The sequence below is a fragment of the Chiloscyllium plagiosum genome, unplaced genomic scaffold (genome assembly GCF_037043375.1).
Source record: "Chiloscyllium plagiosum isolate Xiang-an unplaced genomic scaffold, Cpla_swu_hap1 HiC_scaffold_30, whole genome shotgun sequence".
Classification (NCBI taxonomy): Eukaryota; Metazoa; Chordata; class Chondrichthyes; order Orectolobiformes; family Hemiscylliidae; genus Chiloscyllium; species Chiloscyllium plagiosum.
In genome coordinates this window covers 18,543,852-18,569,962 of record NW_028270168.1, presented here as the reverse complement: position 1 = coordinate 18,569,962, position 26,111 = coordinate 18,543,852, and the positions used below count along the sequence as shown (strand labels likewise).

Here is a 26,111-nt window from a genome sequence, read left to right as displayed (position 1 = left end):
TATGAAGGTAATTAGCCAGAAATATAACAAATGATTTTAAGAACATTTATAAGTATATAAAAAGGAAGAGAATAGCTAAACTAAATCCCTTAGAAACAGAGTCAGGAGAAATTATCATGGAAGATGAGGAAATACCAGGAGCATTAAATAAATAGTTTGCATTTCTCTTTAAAGCAGAAAACATAAATTGCACTCCAGAAATGAATGGTAACCTATGGGCTAAAATTAGTAAGGAAATTAAGCAAATTATTATCAACAGAAACAAAGAATTAGAGAAACTCAATAGACCAAAATCCAACAAATCTCCAGAAACTCTAAGGTCTACACTCTGGATTTGAAAATAAATCTCAGCAAAGACAGTGGATATATTACCTGTAATTTTGCAAAATTCCTCAGATTCAAGAATGGTCCCACCAGAGTGGAAGTTAGCAAACATTGCACTATATTTCAAGAGGGGATGAAGAGAAAAAGAACAGAAAACTAGAAACCAGCTATTTACAAATATATTAATGACAGATCAAATGACACAGAGTGATGAATCTAACTTTGCTGATGAATCAAAAGCTAGATAGAAAAGGAAGCTGTTGGTGCGGAGGGGAAGATACAAAAACGCTGCAAAGGGATATAAACAGGTTAAGCAACAAGATTGTAGATGTAATATAACATAAGGAAAGTTGTTCATTTCGGTCATAAGATTGAACAAAAAGGCATCAATTTTAAAAGGTTTAAAACTTGCAAGTGCTGATATTTGAAGAGATAGAGTGAAGTGCTGGTGCAAGGTACATAAAAAGTTAGCATTCATGTACAGCAAGCAATTAAGGTGAAAAATTGCACTTTTTTTATTGCAATGGGACTGAAATCCAGAAATAAAGAAGTCTTGTTACAATTGTATCGAGTTTTGGTGAGACCACATCTGGAGTACCTTGTGCAGTGTTGTTCTCCACATGTGAGATAAGATATATTTGTACTGGGGAAGTACAGTGAAGATTTACTAGATTAATCCTTAGGATGAGGGGATTGCCCTGTGATGACTGTGAGGACTCCAGTATTGAAACCATGAGCTTACTATGAAAGCTCTTCCTTTAATCATATTACAATTCCAGACTTGACCAATCCACCCACATTCCCTTACAGGCCACCACACCTGACACATTGACCCTTTCCTCCATTACACATCCCTGCACCCAAAAAAGGAACTTCCAAATTGCATCACCTTGTGCCACAGAATCCATAGCAGATGGGGAAAGCAAAGTCATATCTGTCTCAAACTATTAGTTCTTGTTCCCTCTCCACAGATTCTACCAAAGTTGCTGAGTTTCTCCAGCATTTTCGGTTTTTATTTCAGATGCAATATTTTGCTTTCATTTCAGTGTTCAATTCAATACCACTTATTATTCATTCCTGTCTTACTGTGCTAGTCTTTACCTAATTTGCTGTCCTATTTTGGTGTTTTAGCCTTTCTATTTGGACTTCTAGATCTCGTTTTACCTGAACATGACGCCCACCACCACCCCCCTCAACCTTTTAGTTTAGAGCGCCCTCCTTAGGTCTAGATTTTTGAGTGACCAGCATACTGGCCCCATCATAGTTCAAGTGAAGTCTATCCCAACAGACTGGCTGTTTTCTTTGAATACTAATGCCAGTACTGCACAAGTCACAATATCTTTCCCAAAGATATCTTTCTATCATTATTCCCACCTCGAAGTGATGCTACTCTTCTCTCTGATATGATCTCCATTTTAATCCTTTGGCTTTTTCATTTTCATTGCTTTCTATTTTCCTCCTAGCATTTCATGAAGTGTTTGCCAAAATTTGCTTTCACAGCCACACCTTTCTCCGTGACTGTCTCTGGATCCACCTTATCCATCTGCATCAAGATGGTAGCTAAGTAGCAGGGCTGAGCTCAGGCCTTGTCTGCTCCCAACTGTTTATTTTCCCTTTTTTCTTTTCTTCTTTTTATTTTTTTCTCTTTCTTATTTCTTAATTTTCCTTTCTTTAAAGCACAGAGAGTGGCTGCTAAAGGAGAAGGCCTCCAGCAGCATTGAAGCAATACCAGGATGAGCCAGACACTGCTACACCCCAGGATCTCCCAACAAATGAGGAGCAGGTCCTCAACTGAATCCCCAGCCCGGAGTTGCAGGTTGGACTGAGGCTCCATGTCCGCAGCTAGGCCCAGGTGCCTGGAGGAGAGGAACATTCGGCAAGAGGGATGGATGGCGGGCAGGCGACAGCGTCTGGAGGAGCGTCAGATGGGGATCAGCAGGAATGGAACCCACACATCCACAGGAGACCCCATTAAAGATACCCAGAAGCCCGTTTAAGAGACTCTGATCAATGTCATGTAGGAGGAGCAGCGGAGAAGGAACATGAAGAGGAGAGAAAGATGAACCCTATTGCAGTAAAATCCTACATTATATTCAGTATTTCATGATGGCACCAGAGCATGGTGACACTTTGCATATAACATGCAGAAGGACACTTTTCACTGTCTTTTTAAATCAATGTGACAATAAATCTAAATCTACCCGACACAGATAGAAACTGTTCTTTCGAATATACCCAACATCACAGTATCTCCAAGATGTACAGATATTTTCAGACAGTTGTTCTTGTCATATCCTGAGATCTACACCCAGTGCCATGCACCACCACATGTGCACTCCCAACTTCTATCATAATGAGCACCGCCTCATATTATTTCAAAGCTGTCCCGCTCCCCAGTTCCACTTCATTCTGTGTCGCATTCAGCTTTAGTAAGGAGCTTTTTCAGGTATTAAGGAACGCAAGCTCCCAGGTCCTAAAGGACCTCTAGATTCTTTACCCCCTTCCCCTTCCCCTTTCATCCTACTTGATCTCTTCTTCTCATCTCAGATCTTGTCCTGCATTTACTATACCCTCTCAGATGCTGAATATTCTGTGCTCAGCAAAGGACTTACTTTTATCATCTTACTCTCCACCTCAATACGTTTTGAGAATAGCATTTTGTTGAACTCATCAATTTTACCTGTGTGCCCACTTGTTTGGGCAGCAGTCCTCTGCTTGCTCCACAAACCCTTTCACCTATCTCCAATACACCTGATCCGCCTGGACCTCTCCCTCTGGTCCTTTACCTGCATTTGACTTCTTCATCAAGAACTGTTGAATGGATATCAACCATCTTAATCATGGAATTGTGGAATCTCTACAGTGTGGATTTGGACTAACAAGTCCACATTGACCCTGCAAAGAGTAACCCACCCATACCCATTATCCTACCCTACTACTTTACATTTACCCCTGACTAACGCACCTAACCTAAACATGCCTGAACACAGTGAGCAACTTAGCATGGCCAATTCACTTAATCTGCACATCTTTAGATTGTGGGAGGAAACTGAAGCACCCTGAGAAAACCCACGCAGGCACGGGGAGAATGTGCAAACGCCACACAGACACTCGCCCGAGGCTGGAATCGAACCTGGGTTCCTGGCGCTGTGAGACAGCAGTGCTAACCACTAAACCACTGTACCACCCTCTGAGCCACAGTGTCCTTCTTACCTAATCCAACCTAACCCCCCTCTGAACCTACTACACCCTGTTCTCTCAGGTCAAATGCAAATCAGACAGGCAGGAGGCTGGAAGAATACAGCAGACCAGGCAGCATCAGGAGGTGGAGAAGTCAGCGTTTCAGGAGTCCTGAAGAAGGGTTATACCTGAACAATCAACTTCTCCACCTTCTGATGCTGCCTGGCCTGCCGTGTTCTTCCACCCTCCTGCCTGTCTACTTTGGATTCCAGCATCTGCAGTTTTTTTGTCTCTAATGCAAATCAGGGCAGGACTTATACACTTAATGGTAAGGTCCTGGGGAGTGTTGCTGAACAAAGAGACCTTGGAAAGCAGATTCATAATTCCTTGGAAGTGGTGTCAAAGATAGATAGGATAGTGAAAAAGGCATTTGGTATGCTTTTCTTTGTTGGTCACAGCATTGAGTATAGGAGTTGGGAGGTTATGGTGTAGCTGGACAGGACATTGGTTAGGCCACCTTTCCAATACTGTTTGCAATTCTGGTCTCCCTCCTATAGAGGAATGTTGTGAAACTTGAAACGGTTCAGAAAAGATTTACGATGATGTTCCCCGGGTGGAAAGGTTTGAGCTATAGGAAGAGGTTGAATAGGCTAGGGCTGTTTTCCCTGGCGTATCAGAGGCTGAGAGGTGACCTTACAGAAGGTTTAAAATCATGAGGGGCATGGATAGGGTAAATAATCAAGATCTTTTCACTGGGGTGGGCAAGTCCGGAACTGGAGGCATAGGTTTAGGGTGAAAGGGGATTTAGGGTGAAAGGGGAAAGATTTAAACAGGACCAAAGGGGCAACATTTTCACACAGAGGGGAATGCAGATATGGAATGAGCTCCCAGAGAAAGTGATGGAGACTGGTACAATTACAAAATTTCACAGTCATCTGGATGGGTATATGAATAGGAAGGGTACAGAGGGATATGGGCCAAGTGTTGGCAAATGGGACTAGATTAACTTAAGAATATCTGGTTGGCATGGACAAGTTGGACTGAAGGGTCTGCTTCCATGCTGTACATTTCTATGAGTCTATGGCCCTAACTCATTGATATAATTTGCAAATGATTTAGGACCCAACATTGATGCCTGTAGCATTTCACTAGCTGCATTATAATCTATACATGACCAATTCTACCTTATCCTAAATGCCAGGGGAAGCGGTGATGTAATGATAATGTTGCCTGAGTAGTAATCCAGAAACTCAGGTTGGTATTCTGAAGTCATGAAACATATTCCACCATGTCAGCAGAATTTCAATTCAATCAATAAATCTGGAATTAGTCTAAATTTATGCTGTAAAAAATTCTTGGTTCACTAATATCTTTTAGAGAAGGAAATCTGCCATCCTTACCTGGTCTGGCCTACACAAGACTTCAGACCCATAGCAAAGTGGTGACTCTTAAGTGCTTTCTGAAATGGCTGCCCCCTTGTACTTGTTCCTTTTATGAGCAGGAACAGTTTCTCCTTATTTGCTCTATCCAAATTTTGAAAACTTCTATCACATATTCTCTTTGTCTTTTTTCTCTAAGAAGAACATTTTGAACTTCTCTAATCTATCATCATAACTGAATTTCTTATTCCTTAGTTGCTTAGTCTGACGTAAGAAAATAGTAGAATCTATTAACAAGAAAGTTAATGAAAGGGAAATCATATTTGACTAAATTGTTGGAATTCTTTGACAAGCAATGTAGAAAGGTAAGCAGGAAATGTACAGCAATTACATGTCCAGAAGGCATTTAACAAAGTGTACTCTGCAAAATAAGAACTCATGCTGTTGGGATTAACATTTTACTATGGACATAGAAATTTATTTAATGGGATTTATGTGTTGCAGATGTTGCTGGCAAGACAAGTATTTGCTATCCATCTCCAATTGCTGTTCCATTCCGTGACTTGCTACGAAAGATTTAAAATAATTTGCTAAAAAAAGCAAATGCAAGGTGAGAAAAAGCTTTTTCTCAGAACAACTGGTTCATGTCTGGAATGCACTGCCTGGAAGTGTGGTGAAGGCAGGTTCAAATAAGGCATCCAAGAGGGCAGTGGATAATTACTTAAACAGAAACTACTGTATGTGCAAAGGTATGAGGAAAAGGCAGGAAAATGGCATAAGTCATAATGCTCACTTGAAGAGCCAGTGCAGACACAATGGGCTAATAGATCAAGGAATTCTTACAGCACTAAAGGAGGCTAATCAAAATTTCAGTATTTTCTGTATCTGAAGGATTTGAGAATATCTTATTTTGAACTTTTCTCTAAGAGAATAAGGTATAAGGTATGATGTTTAAATGGAATTTTACAACATTTTCTCAGACACACCCATTATTATATATTTTCTGGAATGTTTTTAAGTGCAAAACAAGTTGTAACAATTTGATGAAATTCACTTGCATGAAGCCTCAATGTATTCCAAATTCCCAAAGTGTGACAGATTCCAAAGCATTTAGAAGAACTATGTATAGACAAGTACAGCAGAGGGGATGAACCTTTTAGAATGATTCTGTATCACATTGTTACATAGAGATAATTAGTTCTTGGTACAGTGAACATGTAGAAACAAAATTACAGTAAAATCTCGATGTAATGTTGCTTAAAAAAGCAACAGAAGTAGCAACTGGAAATAAAGATGAAGTCTTGCTTAGTTCCTGGAATTTAAAGCTACTAAAAAAGGGGCAACATATTTAATAAAAACTTCCTAATGAGTGTCTTTACTGTGTGTAAAAGGGGAGGAACATCTTCAACTAAGGATCAAAAAGGAAAAGTGATTAAGAAAAAATGCATAAGTTCAAAAATAAGCAACAATATTATTAGAAATGTTCATGTCAAAACAAGGAATAAGTAGTTAGCAGGGAAAATCTTCCTATGTCCTATCCCTGCATTCATTAGTTCCTTCACTACTCTCATCAACATTATTATCACCACAAGCAGATTAATCATTGCAATTTGAGGAATATTGCTGCATGATAATGGTTTCCACATTAATCTACACAAAATTAAGCTCCGCATTGCAAATAAATTGTTCTCTTTTTGAGTATTTTAAAGCATTTCCAAAATACAGGTTTCTGATTAAAATCAACTTGTTTTAATTTCTTTTCTCCATTTATCAAAACAAAATTCACCACATTATGGAAGTGTTTAAATATTGCACAAAAATAGAATAGAATAAATAGAAACAAACTCAAAGTGTCCAATTGTTGTGAGATACAAAATTAGGAACCATAGGTACAAGATTAAATTTAAAACAATTCAAATAGAGAGGAGGTAGAATTACAAAGAATTCAAGACTGTGGAATTCAATTCTGGCATTAGTGATTAAAACAGAAACTTCAAGATTAGATTGGATAGTTAGATGAAATGTGCCTCATTTTCTTAAAATTGCATGTCCATGTTCAATATAACAGCATACAAACATAAGAGCTTTATTTTTGTTTATTATTTGTATTTTTATACGGTCATAGAGTCATAGAGATGTACAGCATGGAAACAGACCCACTTGGCCCATATTCCTCTAAACTTGTCCTATTCATATACCCATCCAGATACCTCCATCAATTAAATGCTGTAATTGTATCTGCCTCCATCACTTCCTCTGTAAGCCCATTCCATACATGCCACTCTACATGAAAATTAACCCTTCAAGTCCTTTTTAAGTTTTTCCCCTCTCACTTTAAACCTATGCCCCCTAATTTTAGACTTCCTCACCGAGGAAAAAGACCTGACTATTCACCTTGTGTGTGCCTCTCATGATTTTATACATTTCTATAAGGCCATCCCTCAGCCACTAACACTCCAGGAAAAAACGCTTCAGCTTCTCTAAACAGGTCAAACCGTCCAGTCCCAGTGACATCCTTGTAAATCTTTTTTGCGCCCTCTGAAACGTAACAGCTTTTCTACAGAAGGACAACCAGAATTTTATGCATATTCTAAAAGTGGCTTCACCAATGTCCTACATAGCCATAATATTACTTTCCAACTCCTAAACTCAATGTTCTGGCCAATGAAGGCAAACATGCCAAATACCTTCCTCACCATTCTGTCCACCTGCAGTTCCACTTTCAAGAACCTGTATGTACCTGTACCCCTCAGTCTCTTTGTTCAGCAACATTCCCGCAGAACCCTAGCATTAACTGTATAAGTCATGCCCTGGTTTGCCTTACCAAATTGCATGAAAGGCAGTGGACCCAGCATCAATCCTTCTTACAAACCGCTGGTCACAGTTCTCTCATCCAAAATGCAACCCTCCACCCACCATCCTCTGTCTCCTACGATCAAACCAATTTTGTATTCACGTGGCTAGCTACCCCTGGATCCCATGTGATTTAACCTTACCAACCAATCTACCATGCAGAATCTGTTAAATGCTTTGTTGAAGTCTATGTAGACAACATCCACTGCTCTGCTTTCGTCAATCTTCTTTGTCACCCCTTCAAAAAACTCAATCAAGTTAGTGAAATACGATTTCAAACACACAAAGCATGAACTATTCCCCCCACCGCACCACCACCACCACCACCACCACCACTCTCCCCAGCCTAGCCGAGCTCATCCTCACCCTTAACAACTCCTCTTTTAACTCCTCTCATTTTCTTCCTGTCAATGGGGTCATCAGGAGTACTCGCATGGACCCCAAGTATGCCTGTCTCTTCATGAAGTACGTGGAACATTCCTTGTTCCAGTCCTATTCTAGCCCCACTGACAATTCTTTCTCTGATATGTCAATGATATCATCGGTGCTGCTTCCCGTCTTGTCTGGAATTAGAAAAATTCAGCGAATTTGCTTCCGATTTCCATCCTGCCCTCACTTTCATCTGGTCTGTCTCTGACTCCTCCTTTCTCTTCCTCGACATCTCTGTTCCAATTTCTGTGGATAGACTGGTCACCAATATCCACTATAGACACACCCACTCCCACAGCTACCTGAACTATACATCCTTGCAACCTGTTTCCTGTGAAGACTCCATTCCATTCTCCCAGTTCCTCTATTTCTGTTGCATATGTTCCAATGAGGCCAACTTCGATAAGGGATTCTCTGAAATGGCTACCTTCTTCATCAATCAAGGATTCCCCAGCACTGCAGTCGACACGGCCATCAACCAGGTCAGACTCATCTCCCGCACTTCCATCCTCAATGCCTCTCTTCCCTCCTGCAACAGCGATAGGGTTCCCTTTAACTTTACCTACCATTCCACCAGCATCCACATCCAGAAGATCATCAGCCGCTATAACTGCCATCTCCAGCAAGATGCCACCACCAGACCACCACTTTCCCTCCCTTGTCTGCCTAAAACAGAGACTATTCCCTGTGGAGCACTCTGGTCCACCCTTCCTTCACTCCCAACACATCCCATGGCACCTTCCCTACAACCGCAGACTGTATAACACCTACCTAATTACCTCCTCCCTCCTCAGTATCAAGGGCCCAAACATACCTCCCCAATGATGCAGCACTTCACCTGCACTTCTCAGAAACTAGTCCACTGTATTTGCTGCTCACAATGTGGTCTCCTCTCCATTGGGAAACAGAGTGGAGACTGGGTAACCGCTTTACATAACATCTATATTCTGTTCGCTGAAAAGACCCTGAGCTTCTGGTTGCTTGCTACTTTAACACAAAACCCTGTTCCCTGGACAATATATCTGTCTCAGGTTTGCTGTAGTGTTCTAGCGAAGCTCAGCGCAAGCTGGCAGAACACCACCTAATTTTTTTCTTGGGCCCCTGCAGTCCTCTGGACTCAATATCAAGTTCAATAATTTTAGGGCCTCATCTCCCCCATGTCCTAGCCCCCTACCACACATACCAGGGCCTTGTTATCACATAGTCTGCCATTACACATTTTTTTATCTATTGTTAGCCATTAACAGTCTCCATTAACTGTTCTTCTTTCTCTTTATGCTCTATCTCTACCTATTGTTTACTCTTTATCCCCTCCCCCCCATCCTATCTTCTGCATATAAATCGACATTTTCCTAGCTACCATAGTTCTGAGGAAGGGTCAACGGACTCAAAACGTTAACTTTGATTTCTCCTCACAGATGTTGCCAGATCTGCTGAGCTTCTCCAGCAATTTCCATTGTTGTGTCTGATAAATTCCTTTGTTACTACTAGTCATTAGGAATGTTCCCAATGGTCCACAGCATTTAGCCATATGGTTATGAAGTAAGAGAACCACTTAAATTGTTTAAAGAAAATTATAAACCATAGATCAGACACTACATTTCAGGCCTGAATTCCACATTTCAGAGAGAAAATAAGTGGATAAGATGGCCAAAAAGGCATTTAGCATGCTCTCCCTCATCAGTTGGGCATAGAATATAAAAATTGGTATGTTATGTTGCACCTGCATAGAACTTCAATTTGGCCACATTTGGAATATTGCGTATAGTTCTGGTCACACACTACCAGAAGATGCAGAGGTTTTGGAGAGGATACAGAAATAGTTTACCAACATGTTGCCAGGTTTCGAGGGTTTTAGCTATGAGGGATTGGACAAACTTGGTTTGTTTCCATTTTAACATTGAAGAATGAGGGGTGACCTGATAGATGTTTACAAAATTATGATAGGCATGTACATAATAGATAGTCAGAGACTTTCTTCCAAGGTAGAAATGTCATTAGTAGGGAGTATGGGTTTAAGATAAATGGGGTAAATTTAAAGTAGAATCAAGAGGCAAGTCTTTTACATGAAGGGTGATAAGTGCCTGGAGTGCACTGCCAGAGGAAATGATGGAGGCAGACACAACAGCATTTCAGAGTCATCTTGACAGATTTTTGATTAGATAGCGAATTGAGAAATATAAACCACATGAGGTAAAAGATTTTTAGTTTAAAAGGCATCGTGTTTCACGCAAACTTTATGGGATGAAGGGCCTGTTCTTGTGCTGTACTCTTCTTTGTTACTCTCTTTGTTCTTCTTTGTTCTACTGTGCTGGTGCCAAACTCAGACGAATCACAACGATTCATGTTGATTATTATAACATCAATATAATAACAAAAGTAAACTTGTGTCTTGATCCAAGCTTGCAGTGTTGCATTGAATGAACTGGACACACAATTTCCATCAAATCATGCAACCTAGGGGATAATGGCAAGTTCTGTTGATTAATAGAGCCAAAGAAATATCAACTTTTGTAACCATTATCAATGCAAAGTCATAGCATTTGGAATGAAAAATGCACCAATAACATTCCAATCCTTCACCAATAAAGTCATTAAAGAGCTGTGTTATTGAATGGTTCACATCAACAATTTGGTAGCTCATGGCCAAATATTGAAAGAACAATTACACCACTTAACTGAAATGTTTAATTGGCTACAAAAAGCCAATTTAATTATAAATCATAGATTTGCCAAAGCAAAGGTGACTTATTTGGGCCACAATATAGGACAAGGACATGTAGCACATTGAGAAGTGAAAGTAAGGGTATTCTCGATTTTACTGTTCAGAACAAAACATGAAATCGGGCATTATGTTGGGATGAGTGGATTTTATCGTCCGTTTTCCTGAACATCATTGCACCTTTAACAAATCTATTGAAAAAAGGCAAAAATTTGAATGGACGTAAGAAAGTGTCCTTGAAAACTTGAAATCTGCTGATAACCACACTGGTTTTCCGAGCACAAAATTATGTGAAACATTCAAGTTGCTATTGATGCCATTGATATCACCACAGTCCATAAGGAATGCACTCTTATTCAAAGGAGCTTCTCACAACCTACAAGCACCATTCTAGCAGAAGGGCAGGTCAGGCTGAATCACATTCTAAATATCAGATTACCAACTGCAAAATTCTTAAAATCTAAAATAGTCACAAACAAGTACTTAGCCTATGTGCACCCATTTGCCTTTCTGTAGCACCATTAACACAGAAAAGCCTCTCTGTAGGTTTCAGAGAACCATCAAGCAAAATTTGACACAGAAGCACAAAGCGATGTTAGGCTATATTGCAGAATTGTTACAACACAGGAGGCAGCCACTCAGTCCACTGGTACCATTTTTGCTTTCTGGACGAACAATTAAACTCATTCCACCTCTTTGCACCTTCTTCATAATCTTGCAATTTTATGTTCAGGAGGCTTATTGAATTATTTCATGAAATCTACAACTGAGCCTGCCTCATCACCACCTCAGGTAATACATTTCAAATTCTAACCACATTTGAGTAAACAAAACTTCTTCATGGTACTATTAGTTCTTTTGCCATTAATCTTAGATCCAAAAACACTGAACACCTGCAGAAATGCTCCTCTTCAAAATTTTGTAATATCTCCTTTCTTTTTCAGAAGTCCAGGATTTGTTTAATTTTGCTTTCGTATTAGAAATTATTGGGATGAAAAGAATAAAACCATACTACACGTTAAACAGGACAAATATACCTGACTTTAGTATTAGAAAGAATCTTTAATTTAAATATTAGGTTATATGCATTCAATTAAACTATTTTTTAAACAATTAGATGGAAATATTTCATCATAGCCTGCATTTTAAAATTTGAATACTAGATTCTAATTATTGCTTTTACAAACCCATGAAAGAATTCAGTGGATGGCTTCCAATGGAATGAGACTTCCCTCTGATTCCCTCAGAGAACAAATAACCCATTCTTGGAATAGAATGTGAAAGGCTTCTCAAGAGTAACTAAGGATGGGCATTAAATCCTGGCTCAAACAACAACACTCACATTGCATTAGTGCATGAAAAAAAACCTTTTATATATGCCAATCTACAAAGACCTTGTGCTGACAGTCAATGTTCACCTTATAGAACATATTTTTCCTTCACATTCCTTTTCATAAGACAATCTGGCACACAGAAGGACACCTAATCATTCTATTAAACAGATAAATAACACAAATTATCAATTTAGTGAACTGACTAAGAAGAACCACAACTAGTTATAAACTGTTGTTTATATTGAACTCTATTAGTAGTCATCAGAAAATTTAATCCTAAGTATTAAAACTTTCCAGCACTTCAGACACATATGGTAATTGCAATTCTGCTGTACCTTCCCTATCTAGCATATGTCCCACGCATTAGTACCTGCACTGGAGGGTCTGTTGTTTCTTCTGAAGTTCCATGCCCATTCTACAAAATAAAAAAGTCAGAAAATAAATTGTTAGCTAAACAGAATGTATGAACTTTGTATCAATAAACAAAGATTATAAAAAAAAATGTTTCGACCAGCCACACAATAAGTTTTCCATTCAAAATGGAGCAAGGGCACTTCAATGTGATGATGCCTGCATGGAAAGAGGAGTTTTCAGTATATACAGATCATGAAAAAAATGTTTTCTTAAATTCTCCCACTTTAATTACCATTCATCTTTTTTTATGCTGGATTATTACATTCAAGTGAATGATTTTCAATCCAAACAGAAAACATGTTCTGATTTCACATTGTTTCACATAAAGTAAAAGGGGAGGTTGATCTGTCAAGTGTAGGGGACCATTCATCTCAATTTCACAAGGCTGTAAACATTGACTTTTAAGAAGACGCTTTCTTGCATAATTCATACAAATTTGATCACAAGCCTAGTTTTAGCTCTCTGTTATCATTTAAATCCTCTACGACTTGTCTGCCATCTCATTGGTTATCTGAAATCAAATGCTGAATGAGGTACATACTTCAACTCAACCACTGGCTATACTAAATCAAAGAGTTCCTTTCCCATCAAAAACTCAAATCTTAGGGTTGGACTTCTTCCATTGCCCTGGGAGCTTTCTCAGACTGAGCCCATTTGAAGTTTCAAAGCACACATGCCAGCAACCACTAAACTATCAATTTCTATGTCTCCTCCAACACCCACTTGTAATTCCCATCTCATGACCACTGCTGCCAATTCATGCTTTGGTTTTTTTCTTGCATTAAGTTCATCTCGATCGCAACTCTACTACATATATTATAGCCTGTTTCACTGATTCCCGATCCTCCAATACCTCAATTTTCAAATTCCTGTACTTATCTGTAAATCTTGTAATGATCTTGCCTTTTCCAACATCTGTAACAAAACTCATCTCAGAGTTCTTTGCACCCTTCTTGTTCCTGATGTTGCATGCTTTGCATCCTTAAATTTGCCAATTCCTCCTACAGTAACAAAATATTCAAATGTTTTGGGCGCACACTTTGGAATTTTTTTTTCAAAATTCCTCCATTCACTTTGATCATCTCCCTCCAAAATCATTTAGGTATTATGTTAAAGCACTAAGTTAAGATTATAAATGTTGTTTGAAAACAAAAAGCATATATGGGATGTAGGTGTCATTGACAAAGTTAGCAGTTATTAGCCATCCATAATTCATCTCAAAGATGTTGGTGAGCTACCTTCTTGAATCACTGCAGTCTATGTGGTGCAGATGTGCTATTACATAAGGAGTTTCAGAATTTTGATTCAGCAACAGCAAAGAACTGGCAATGTAGTTCCAATTCAGGATGCTGTGAGACTTGCACGACAGTAACTCGCTAAGCCTTCTTTGACAGCTCCTTCCAAACTGGTAACCTTTACTGCCTAAGACAGCAAGGGCATAGGTGCTTGGCAACATCATCACCTACAAATTCCTCTGATTCATATAGCATGGGCAATAATGCTAACCTTGATAGTGACAACCATTGAGAAATTCTTCACATCGGCACATTCTATGTTTTTAAATGACATCAACTCATATTGTAAAGGTGATCTCAGTAGTATTCAAGCTCAGTGCTAGATGTTAAACAGATACCAAAACAATTAAATATTGGCAGCTACTTTGGTAGTGAAATTCATGCAATGTAAATAGTCCACAACAACAAATTTAATATTACTAGCTGATTTGTTAGGCTGTACGGGAAGTGTAAAGTATAATAGTAAAGAAAAATGAGAAAAAACAGAAAGCAGTTTCAAAATTTACAAAATGAAAAAGAAATCATAATTTAAGGCAGCTTAAAGAAGCTTCCAATGTAGAGGATATTACCTAATTTCAAAGCTAACTAAAAGCAGCCTTTTTATTTTAAGGCAACTTTTACAGCAAAGAGAAGCCATCTTTCACAATCTAAATGAATATCAAGATATAAAAAGCTGTGGATGGCTATTAGCTACAAGTTTAATATAATTCTCTAAATTTCTGATCTCATCTGAGCTATTGTGGGCTCATTCCAGAGAGGAAAAGGAAGGAAGAGAAGATTGCGTATCCATCAAACAGGTACATCTCTCAGTCATCAGTTCAGAGCTGCACTGGTGCACACATGGTAACATCATGCGCACTTTCTCTTGGTCTGGATGCAAGATTTAGAAGTGCTGACAAAATAGAGTTTTAAAAACAAATCTGGAAGACCAAAACCATCGCTAGAAATCCCTTAAACTGTGATGGCTCCCAGATTTCAGCAAGCTGAAATAATCTTTGCAATAACTTTTACGTAAAAATTGTGTGGCAATAAAATACAAAGCCTTGAGACTATACTGGAGTATGAGATATATCCCAAGAGTTCACAGTAATCCGAATAAAGAAAATATTAATTCATTTGATTAGATTACCTACAGTATGGAAACAGGTCCTGCAGCCCAGCAAGTCCACACTGACCCTCCAAAGAGCAACCCACCAGACCCATTCCCCCATCCTATATTCACCCCTGACTAACACCCTGGCAATTTAGCATGACCAATTCACCTGGCCTGCACATCTTTGGATTGTGGGAGGAAACCGGAGCACCTGGAGGAAACCCAAACAGACATGAGGAGAATGTGCAAACTCCACGCAGACAGTCACCAAGGCTGGAATTGAACCCGGGTCACTGGTACTGTGAGGCAGCAGTGCTAACCACTGAGCCACCGTGCTTATCATTCTTTTGGATAGATCAAAAATGGCACCTATTTAGTCTGAATTGCAAGTCTTTTAGCTTAAGCCGAGTCACTGTCTTGGTTTTGGCCCAACAGTGTCAAGATTTTCAAGCTCGAATGTGATTGGTTGATCTTTACGCTGGCTTAGGTCTAATGTTAGTGTAACAAAAACTCAATATTCAGCTATGGCTAGAATCAACGCCTGGACGCCAAAGCAATGGGTGCATGACACTGTCAGGGTGACAATGAAGATGGAGGAAGGCACACAGTTGACTGAAACCTTTTGCTGAAGTTAATTTTGCACTATGGATTTAAAGTATGGACATCGACCTCCAAGGATTTTCCATAGCAAACTAATTAAATTTTACATTCAAAAATGTTGCGTGAAGCCTGCAGGCATTCAAGGAGGAAGAAACCAAAGCACTACTTATGATTCTTCATTGCAGAGCTGCTCTTCACTGCCATCACACTAGAACCATGTTAGGACCATCCATATGTGTGATTCCCCATGTCCCTATTGTGAATGTGCTGATATTTCTTGTCAGCTATGTTGAAGTGATTGGAAACAGCAATGAAGTCAATACCCTGTGGCCAAAGTCTGGAACTTGGAACAGTCCCGAGTCCTGTGGCAAACCTGGCATGTGGTAGCCAACTGCAAAGCAATCTTTCAGGGCAACTGTAAATATGACAGGCCAAAAGATTTTTTAAAAACTGTAGGCAGATTAACTGCTGCAAGCTGTGTGGTGGATCGGGCCACCTCTCCAAAGCCTATGCAAAAGGAATCTTCCATTATATATAGGTGGCAAAAATCAAGGTGGGCCACAAGGAAGAGATGGACCAACAATCAGCTTTAAGCTTCTTCCTGACCAAATACAGTAAATGGAAGAAGAGGAGCTAGTAGCAAAACAACCAAGAGGTAGGGAAGAGGAACAGCAAGAGACATGCAAAAGAAACTGAAAATGTAGAGACAAATCTGCTACATGTCAGATTGCAAATGATGGGATAAAAAAGCTATGGCAAAATGCAAATAAAGTCAGTGATATGAAAAGGCTACCTAAGCTTCAGAACTCCTTTTAATCAGTTCTCATCATGCTCTGGGAAAAAAAACAGCTACGTAGAATCAAGTAAAAACCAATTCCAAGTGCCTGAGATCAGTAAAGCCTCCAGCTTATCCCAGCTCTGGAAGATTAGAAACAACAGGCAGAAACCACAGCCCAGGTTCAGGAAACTGATACAATGAAACCCAAGAAATGGACTGAGGGGCAATTCAGCACCAACAGGGGATAGCCACATGTCCTTGTTTTCACAACCAAAACCCCACACAACGTCACCTGGCAGAACAATCTTTCTGTAGGATGACCAGAATGGCTACTTCAGCCTACAACAGATCAAGTGTTCACAAAAACTATGGGTATTGGAGAGATGGAGTTCAATAAATATGCAGCTGAGTCTGAGTTGTGCTATATTAGAATGGCAACCTCAGCAGTTATGTGAGAGTTCTACATCCTTACCTTTATATACATAATGTGTATGACCACTGTTTAAAAGAAACATACAATTCAGGCCCGAACTTATAAGCTGATCAAAACAACACATAATAGAACATGGTAGCTGCAAAGGAGACATCATATTCATTTTTTCAGAAGAAGCTGAAGAACCACAAGGTAAGATTAGACAATCATGAGGCATATCTCAGGAGCCATAAAACAAAAACCATCATAAGGCTCTGTAAATACACTGACTTGAAGACTTAACCAAGGTGAGGTATCCTCCAAAGTGGCAGTAGGTCTGTGGCACCAAGTGGTTCTTGCCAATTCCGAAACCCTTTGGTGCTGTTGAAGTATCAGTAAAGGCACTTTGACAAAGGTTACAGAAGACACACTTCCAGAGATACAGAATGGTCTCAGGTTTCCATTTCAGGCAGCAGTTGTTTCAGGTCAGTACTTTTTTTTCCTGCGGAACAAGATCCTTTGTCTCGGAAAATTTGGTCAGCAGAGATGTTGATGAAGCAGGTACTGGCAGCCTTCAATGCTCATTTTAGGCTCGAGCACCTCATTACTGAACACATCCACTCCAACTGGGGTCCCAGCAGCCAGAAGGGTTTTTCTTAAACTATTATTATTTAAACTATTGCTATCCTTATTTGCCACTGAGAAAGTTGTCTTGAACTGTCTTCTTGCACTATTGCTGTCCTTGGGTTGTAGGTATGGCCACAGTGTTGTTAGGAACAGAACTTTTATCCAGCAGCAATGAAGTAACAATGATATAGTTGCAAGTCTGGATAATATGTGGCTTGAGAAAACCTGTTGGTGGTAGTATCCCATGCATCAACTACCTTTGTCATTCGAGGTGGTTGAGGTCACAGGTTTGGAAAGTTCTGTTGGAGGATCTAGATTATTTGCTGCAGTGGATCGTGAAGATGGTACACATTGTTCCCAATGTGTACCCGTGGTGAAGGGACTGAATATTAGTGCATGGAGTGCCAATCAAGTGTGCTGTTTTGTTCTGGATAATGAGCATCAAAAATGTTGCCGTGACTGGAGGGTTTGAGTTATAAAGGGAGGTTGAATAGGCTGGGACATTTTTCATTGGTGGTCGGCATGAATCAGTTGGACTGAAGGGTTTCTTTCCATGCCATATGATTCTATGACCCCAAAAAGTGCAAAAAATGATGGCAATCATTCAGACATGTAGGCAGTATTTCCTCATATCCCTGACTTGTGCCCTGAAAATGGTGGGCAGGCATTGGGCAGACAGCAGGAGAGTTACTCATCATAAAATTGTTGAATTCTGAACTTGTATTTACAAAATTTATATGGCTGTTCCCATTCCGTTTCTGGTCAATGGCAATCCCCAATTAGGAGATTCAGCGAAGATGTTGCCATTTCATGTTAAGGAGAAAAGTTTCAATTATCTAATGTTGGAGCCTAGGACTCTAACCTGAGGAACTCTCGCAGTGATGGCCTGCAGCCTTTGTACTTGTTATGACTCCGACCAGCCGAGGGTATTTCGTCAGATTCCCATTGATTCAGTTTTGCCACAGCTTGCTGCCATACTCAGTCAAAAGCTCCCTTGATCAATGATTTTCTTCTTTTATTCATTCATGGCACTTGCATATCACTGGCTGGCCAGTATTTATTGCCAGTCCCTAGTTGCCCTTGAGAAGATGATGGTGAGTGCCTTCTTGAACCACTGCAGTCCATGTGCTGTAGATACATCCACAAAGGCCTTAACAAGGGAAGTGTAGGATTTTGACCCAGTGGCAGTGAAGATAGCAATATATTTCCAAGTCAGGATGGTGAGTAACTTGGAGGGAACTGGCAGGTAGTGATGTTCCCATGTATCTGCTGCTGTTGCCCTTTTAGATGGAAGTGGTCATGGGTTTATTAGATGCTAAGGATCTTGTAGATAGTACTCACTGTTGTTACAGAGCATTGGTGGTGGAGAGAATGGAAGCTTGTGAATGTGGCACCAATCAAGCAGGCTACTTTGTTCTTGATGGTGTCAAACTTCTTGAGTGTTGTTACAGCTACATTCATGTAGGCAAGTGGGGAGTCTTCCAAAACATTCTTGACTTGTGCCTTGTGGATGGTGGGCAGACTTTTTGGGAAGTCAGGAGGTAAGCTACTCACTGGAGTATTTCTCGCCTCTAACCTGCTTTGACATGGTGAGTCCAGTTGAGTTTCTGGTCAATGGTAACCCAAAGGATATTCATACCAGAGGATTCAGTGATGCTATTTGACTGAATGTAGTTAGGTTTTCTCTTATTGGAGATGGTCATTGCTTGGCATTTGTGTGAGCCCAAACCTGGATATTGTCCAGGGTTGTTGCATTTGAGCATGGATTACTTCAGTATCTGAGTGAATGGTGCTGAATAATGTATAATCATCGATGAACATCCCCACTTATGACCTTGTGATGGAGGGAAGGCCATTGATGAAACAGCTGAAAATGTTTAGTCCCAGGACACTACCATAAAGAACTCATGCTGAGATGTCCTGCAGGTGAGATGATTGACCTCCAACCACAATCATCTTCCCATGTGCCAAATATGACTCTACCAGTGGAGAGTTTGCCCCTGATTCCCATCAATGCCAGTTTTGCTAGGGTCCTTGTTGCCACTTTTGATTGAATGCAGTCTTGATGTCGAGTTATCACTCTGACTTCACCTCTGGGATTCAGCATTTTTATACATATTTGAACTAAGGCTGTAACGAGGTCAGAGCCGAGTAGCCCTGGCTGAATTCAAACTGGGCATCAGTGAGCAGGTTATTCCTGAGCATGTGTAGCTTAACAGCACTGTTGATGACACCTTCCACCTTTCTTGATGATTAAGTGTTGGGGGTTTGACACCAGTGTTGTAATTGCACTGGAACAGTTTGGCTAGGGGAGCTGCAAGTTCAGGAGCACAAGTCTTCAATACAATTGCTGGAATGTTGTCAGGTGCCATTTGCAGTATCGAGTACCTCCAACCATTTCTTGATATTGTGTGGAGGGAGTCACGGTGATTGAAGACTGGCATCTGTGATGCTGGGGACCGTTGCAAGAGGGAGAGCTGATCATCCACCTGGCACTTAGAAGCATGGAATCTTACAGTACAGAAGGAGGCCACTGACCCTTCGGGTCTATACTGGCTCCCAAAAATAATACCCAGCTAGTCCCATCCTTAATCCTTATCTTTGTAATCCTCTAAATTCTAAGATCTTACAACAGTAAGATTGCTGTACATGCTTCAGGGAGGAGAGAGTGAGGACTGCAGACGTCGAGATCAGAGTCAAGTGTGGTGCTGGAAAAGCACAGCAGGTCAGGCAGCATCCGAGGAGCAAGAGAATCAATGTTTCGGGCATAAGCCCTTCATCAGGAATGAGGCTTGTGTGCCGGGGGGCTGAAGGTGGAGTGGGTGTCCTTCCTCTCCTACCTATCACCTTCCCTCCCAACTTCACTTACCTATCGCATTCTCAGCAACTGTCCCCCCCAGCCATTTATCTCTCATTCCCAATGAAGGGCTTATGCCCGAAACATTGATTCTCCTGTCCTCAGATGCTACCTGACCTGCTCTGTTTTTCCATTACCACACGCTCAACTGTAAATGCTTCAGCCATATTTCTTGCATTGATGTTTTGGGTTCTTCCATCCCCATTGAGATGAGGTTGTTTGTGGAGTCTCCTCCTCCGGTGAGTTATTTAGTTGTCCACTACCATTCATGAATGGGTGTGGTAGGACTGCAGAGCTTAGATCTGATCTATGAGTTGTCATATAACTTAGCTCTGTCTGTCACTTGCTGCTTATATTGTTTGGCAACCAAGTAATCCAGTTTGGTAGCTTCACCAGGTTCACAGCTCATTTTAGGTAAGCCTGGTGCTGCTCCTGGCATGCCTTTCTGCACTCTCCATTGAATCAGGGTTGATCTCTTAGCTTGATGGTAGTAGTTGAGTGGGGGATATACAAAACCATGAGGTTGCAGATTGTACTAGCATTCAGTTCTGTTGCTGTTGATGGCCTGCAGCTCCTCATGGATGTTCAATCTTGAGTTTCTAGATCTGTTCAAAGTCTGTCCCAATAAGCACCTTGATAGTGCCACACAACATGATAGAGGGTTCTCAATATGTAGGCAAACTGTGCAGTGATCAGTCTTAATGATCATAGACAGATGCACCTGCAGAAGGCAGTGCTAACAGGGGGTAGGTCGAACATGTTTTTTCCCTCTTGTTGGTTCCCTCACCACCTGTCACTGCCTTGACGGAAAGGATAATCACTCTCATCTCATCTCTGCAGTTCAGCTACTTTGCAATGAGTTAGCGAGTTTTGAGAAGATATGTAGCTCAGGTTGAGGTTCCGGATGTAGGTTTGCTCGCTGAGCTGGAAGGTTTGTTTTCAGCCGTTTCGTCACCATACTAGGTAACATCTTCAATGAGCCTCCAGATGAAGCACTGCTGGTGTTTCCTACTTTATTAATATGTTTGGGTTTCTTTGGGTTGGCGATGTCATTTCATATGGTGATGTCATTTCCTGTTCTTTTTCTCGAGGGTGGTAAATGGGGTCAAAATAAATGTGTTTGTTGATAGGGTTCCGTTTGGAATGTCATGCTTCCAGGGATTCTCGTGTGGGTCTCTGTTTAGCTTGTCCTAGGATGGATGTGTTGTCCCAGTTGAAGTGGTGTCCTTCCTTATCTGTATATAAGGATACTAGTGAGAGAGGGTCATGTCGTTTTGTGGCTAGTTTTCTGCCTGTTTGTCCAATGTCGTGTTTGTTACAGTTCTTGCACCGTAATTTTGTAAATGACATTAGTTTTGCTTGTTGTCTGCATAAGGTTTTTCAAGTTCATTAGCTGCAGTTTTAGTATGTTGGTGGGTTTGTGGGCTACTATGATGCCAAGAGGTCTGGATAGTCTGGCAGTCGTTTCCGAGATGTCTTTGATGTAGGGGAGAGTGAGGCCAGGAGCTAAATGGCTTGGTGGAACACAAAGGAAGCATTGGTGGACAGGTTATTTCTGAGCAGCAATAGATACCACTGTCAATGAATCTCAGCCACCACTTTGCTGATGATCAAGAGTAGAATGATTGGTCAGTAATTGAGTGGGTTGGATTTACCCAGTCTTGTGTTTATTGCTATGGACTAGGCCAAACCACTCAAAACATTCTTGAGCAGGCAACCCAAACCAAAATTTTGCAATTTGTTTTGGTAAGTGTACAGTGAAAATTATCTGGAGTAAGTTAGCTAGATTGGCTACTAGGTTTTAAAACAGACAAAACTTTATTCACAAAAGTACACAATGAAATACAAAGAACAGAATAAAGAACACCTACAGAACTCAGTCTATCCAAACTTGACGTAATTATGCTGTTCCAAATATACACAAAAGTCCCAATAAGTAAACCTCTTTAAAATACAGTAAAAAAAAGGAACAAATGTTCCAGGTTGAAGTTAGAAAGGCAGAAGGAGAGAGAGAGCCTATTCACACAGTCCACTGCTGAACTTCTAACTAGTTCTGGACTGAATGGCTCAACTAGAGAGCTGACCACTCCCCTTTCATTATACAGGTCACTTCAAAAACATGACCACTTTGGCCTGTTTACATATAAACAAAAAGGCCTCTTGATACCCTTTAATCTCTGTACCAAACCAGTCTAATCAGAACCGGGAGAGTTTATAACTCCTCTGAAAAAAAATCAAGGACACAGTATCCTTGAGAAAAGGAAAGGTTTTAGAAAAAAGGGACCAGCTTTGTGACACCTCCCCCCTGAAAAAAAATGAACCATCAATGCCAAAATGTGGCTTCATTTTTAAGTCCTTCAAAAACAAATTGGTTAGTAGTCTAAACCACACCTATATACTGTACTAACTATACACATTCAAACATGCACAACCACATGCAAATTCAGGCCACAGCACACCCACTACCAAATGCCTAGTTTTTAGGCTATCAAATGCCTTTTGACAGTCCGCTGTCCACTGAAACTTCTTGCCCCTTTATAACAATTCAGTGAGTGGAGCAGCTACACTGCTAAAATTTGGCACAAACTTTCAGTAAAATCCACTCTATCCCAGGAACAGCAGTACACTTTTTTCATTGATGGTGCAGGAAATTCCCCAATTACTTTTGTTTTCACATCCCATGGGGCCATTTGTCCATGTCCAATAACATGACCCAGGAGGGTGACTTGGGCTTTGGCAAATTCACTTTTAGCTTGGTTTACCACCAAGCCTGCCTTCCGAAGTCGATAGAACAAGTCCGATAAATGCTGTAAATGTTCCTTCCATTAGTGACTAAAAATCACCAGGTCACCATTATACATGACACAGTTGGGTAACCCAGCAATGACCTTATTCGTCAGTCTCTGAAATGTGGCTGGAGCATTTTTCAGATCAAATGGCGTGACTTCGAACTGATACAGTCCATTTGGCATTACGAAAGCCAAAATTGCTGTTCTGAGAGAGGTACTTGCCAGTAGCCTCTGAACAAGTCCAATTTAGAAATGTAAGTTGCTTGTCTCACTTTTTGGACACTGTCCTTCCAACCTTGGAATTGGATATGCATCAGTTTTTATAACAGCGTTGACTTTGCGATAATCCACACTTAACCGTTAGGTACTATCTGGCTTTGATACCATGATTATGGGTGAACTCCAGTTACTGGAACTCACTTTGATTATGCCATCTTAGAGCATGCGCTGTATTTCCTTCTGAACCTGTGCCAACTTTAGAGGGTTATGCTTAATTGGAAAGGTTAATTGGAACAGCATCTCCTATCGATAATCATGCACAATTAGGTTAGTACTTTGCAGTTTATTTCTGCATATCTCCCTATGTGATAATAATAACTGTTTCAGGTCATTTTGATTTTCTTGTGGAAAATAACTCAGTAATTTATCCCAATTTTTGACAACTTTTTTTGCGATCAGAGATGCACCAAATAAATCGACCAAATTCAGTCCATTTGTATTAATTTTTAGGGCATGAAGTAAGAGGACCATTAAAATTGATTAAGGAAAAATTAATAAATCAGAATTCAGGCACCGCCCATTTGGACTATGTGTCAAATTTTAGAGAATGATTAAATAGAGCTGGAGAGTTGGCTAGACAGCATTCAGAAGTATCACAGCATACAATGAAACAGGAAGTGGATTAAAAAAATCACAAATTTGCAATTTGATTTAAGGAATGCCCAATTCAGAATCCTCTGAACTTGGTTCTTCTTCTATGCTGTAATCATTAGCACCTTCTCCTCTTGCTTTCCTTCCTTATCAAAATACCTTTTGAGCATATTCACATGACACACTCTGTGAGATTTCTTCCTGTCTGGAGTCCTTATCAAGTAGTTTACCTTACTCAATTTATTTCTAATTTGATAAGGTCCACTAAACCTTACTTTTAAAGGCTCAGCTGTTACTGGAAGCAACACCAATACCTTATCCCCAATTGCAAAATTGCAAATTTGTGATTTTTTTTATCCACTTCCTGTTTCATTGTATGTTGTGATACTTTTGAATGCTGTCTAGCCAACTCTCCAGCTCTATTTAATCATTCTCTAAAATTTGACACATAGTCCAAATGTGTGGTGCCTGAATTCTGATTTATTAATTTTTCCTTAATCAATTTTAATGGTCCTCTTACTTCATGCCCTAAAAATTAATACAAATGGACTGAATTTGGTCGATTTATTTGGTGCATCTCTGATCGCAAAAGAAGTACAAATGGAACTTCCTTATCCCAATCATCTGGATAATCCTGACTATAAGCCCTTAACATGGGGTTTGATGCCATCTCTCTAGCTCTCTCTGTGATTCTAGATGGTACGCAGTAGATTTGAATTGCTTAACTGCCAAGTTAACCATAACCTCCTTGAATAGTTTGAATGCGAAGTTTGATCCTTGATCCAACTGGAACTCTATTGGTAGTCCATTCTAGCAAAACATTTAAGCAATTCTTCTACAACCCTTTTAGCTGTGATGTTGCATTGTGGGATTGCCTCTGGAAACCTAGTCGACACATCCATTATTGTTAATAAATATTTATTCCCACTTTTTGTTTGAGGTAGGGGACCTACACAATCAATCAAGACTCTTGTGAAAGGTTCCTCAAATGCTACAATAGGTATTATAGGTGCAGGTTTTACTACTGCCTCTGGTTTTCCGAATAGCTGACATATATGACATGTCTGGCAAAATTCAACTACATCATTGTGTAGTCCAGGGCAGTAAAAATGTCTTTGTATTTTAGCCTGTTTTCCTCACCCCGAAATGACCTCCAAGTGGTAGTTTATGTGCCACTCACAGCACCTCCTTTCCACACCTTATTGGGAAAACAATTTGATGAATCTCTGTCCATTTCTCATCTGCTTGAATGTGTGATGGTCTCCATTTCCTCACTAAGACATCATTTGTTAAGTAATAACACACAGGGATGCATTCACTCTCCTCTTCTGTATATGTCTTTTGATACAACTGTTTTAACTTCTCATCTTTCTGCTATAACTCAATAAGCATAGCACAGCTGAAGATATTTGCAGGTTTACCTAGTTGCTCCTGCTCTGACCCACTTACCTAATCAAAACAATCTTGAATAGAACTATATCAGCTTCCTTACTTGTGCCTCTTGATCTCTCCTGCTTTAACTTGCGCCTCTGTGATCTTGTGATCACACAATCTGAGAAAATTCCCCAATATGTATCCTTCATTTCTTCAGTTGCCTGCGTCTCCACTGGCTTTTCAACTAGAGTAGGTAGCACACCTACTGATGAATCAGCTCTATCATTTGCAAGGACAAATTGTATTCTGAGAATTGAGAGTTTGTCCAGCACTCCTACCACAAATTCTCCACTCTTCTCTGGACTATCTAGCCTCACTTTACATAACTGAGCACTTTTTGTCTCACCACGCATTCCTGTTACCAGTACCTTTTCTGGCAATAGACCCTCAGGAGTACATATCTCCTCATCCTTCAGCATCACAGACTGAGAGGATCTTGTGTCCCTTAATATTGTAACCTCTTTACTTGCTACTCCTGGCCTATGCAAATAAACTTTACCTTGCATGTATATTTTTTAAGCAGATCTGGCACTTTCTCCTTAATCAACCTCTGATTATCTTGCACACTCTGAGGCAATAAACTTTCCTTGTGCTTTTTGTTACTACTCCAACAAAACTCCCAGGCTTGTCTGGTTTTCCTACATCTGGCTTTCTCCCATCCCACCAACATTGTGATTTTGTGTGGCCCACTTTATTACAATGAAAGCACTGGAGCTTGTTC

At 40.2% G+C, this 26,111-nt stretch overlaps 1 protein-coding gene across 2 annotated transcripts in view; it reads right to left on the bottom strand.

Moving 5' to 3' along the window:
• Positions 1 to 26,111, bottom strand: part of rps6ka1 (ribosomal protein S6 kinase a, polypeptide 1) — a 216,073-nt gene that overhangs the window by 181,209 nt on the left and 8,753 nt on the right. For both annotated transcript variants that reach the window (XM_043717494.2, XM_043717496.2), the window contains exon 2: positions 12,592 to 12,636. In XM_043717494.2, coding sequence (XP_043573429.1) covers positions 12,592 to 12,636 — 45 coding nt within the window. The remainder of the gene's footprint in view (positions 1 to 12,591; positions 12,637 to 26,111) is intronic.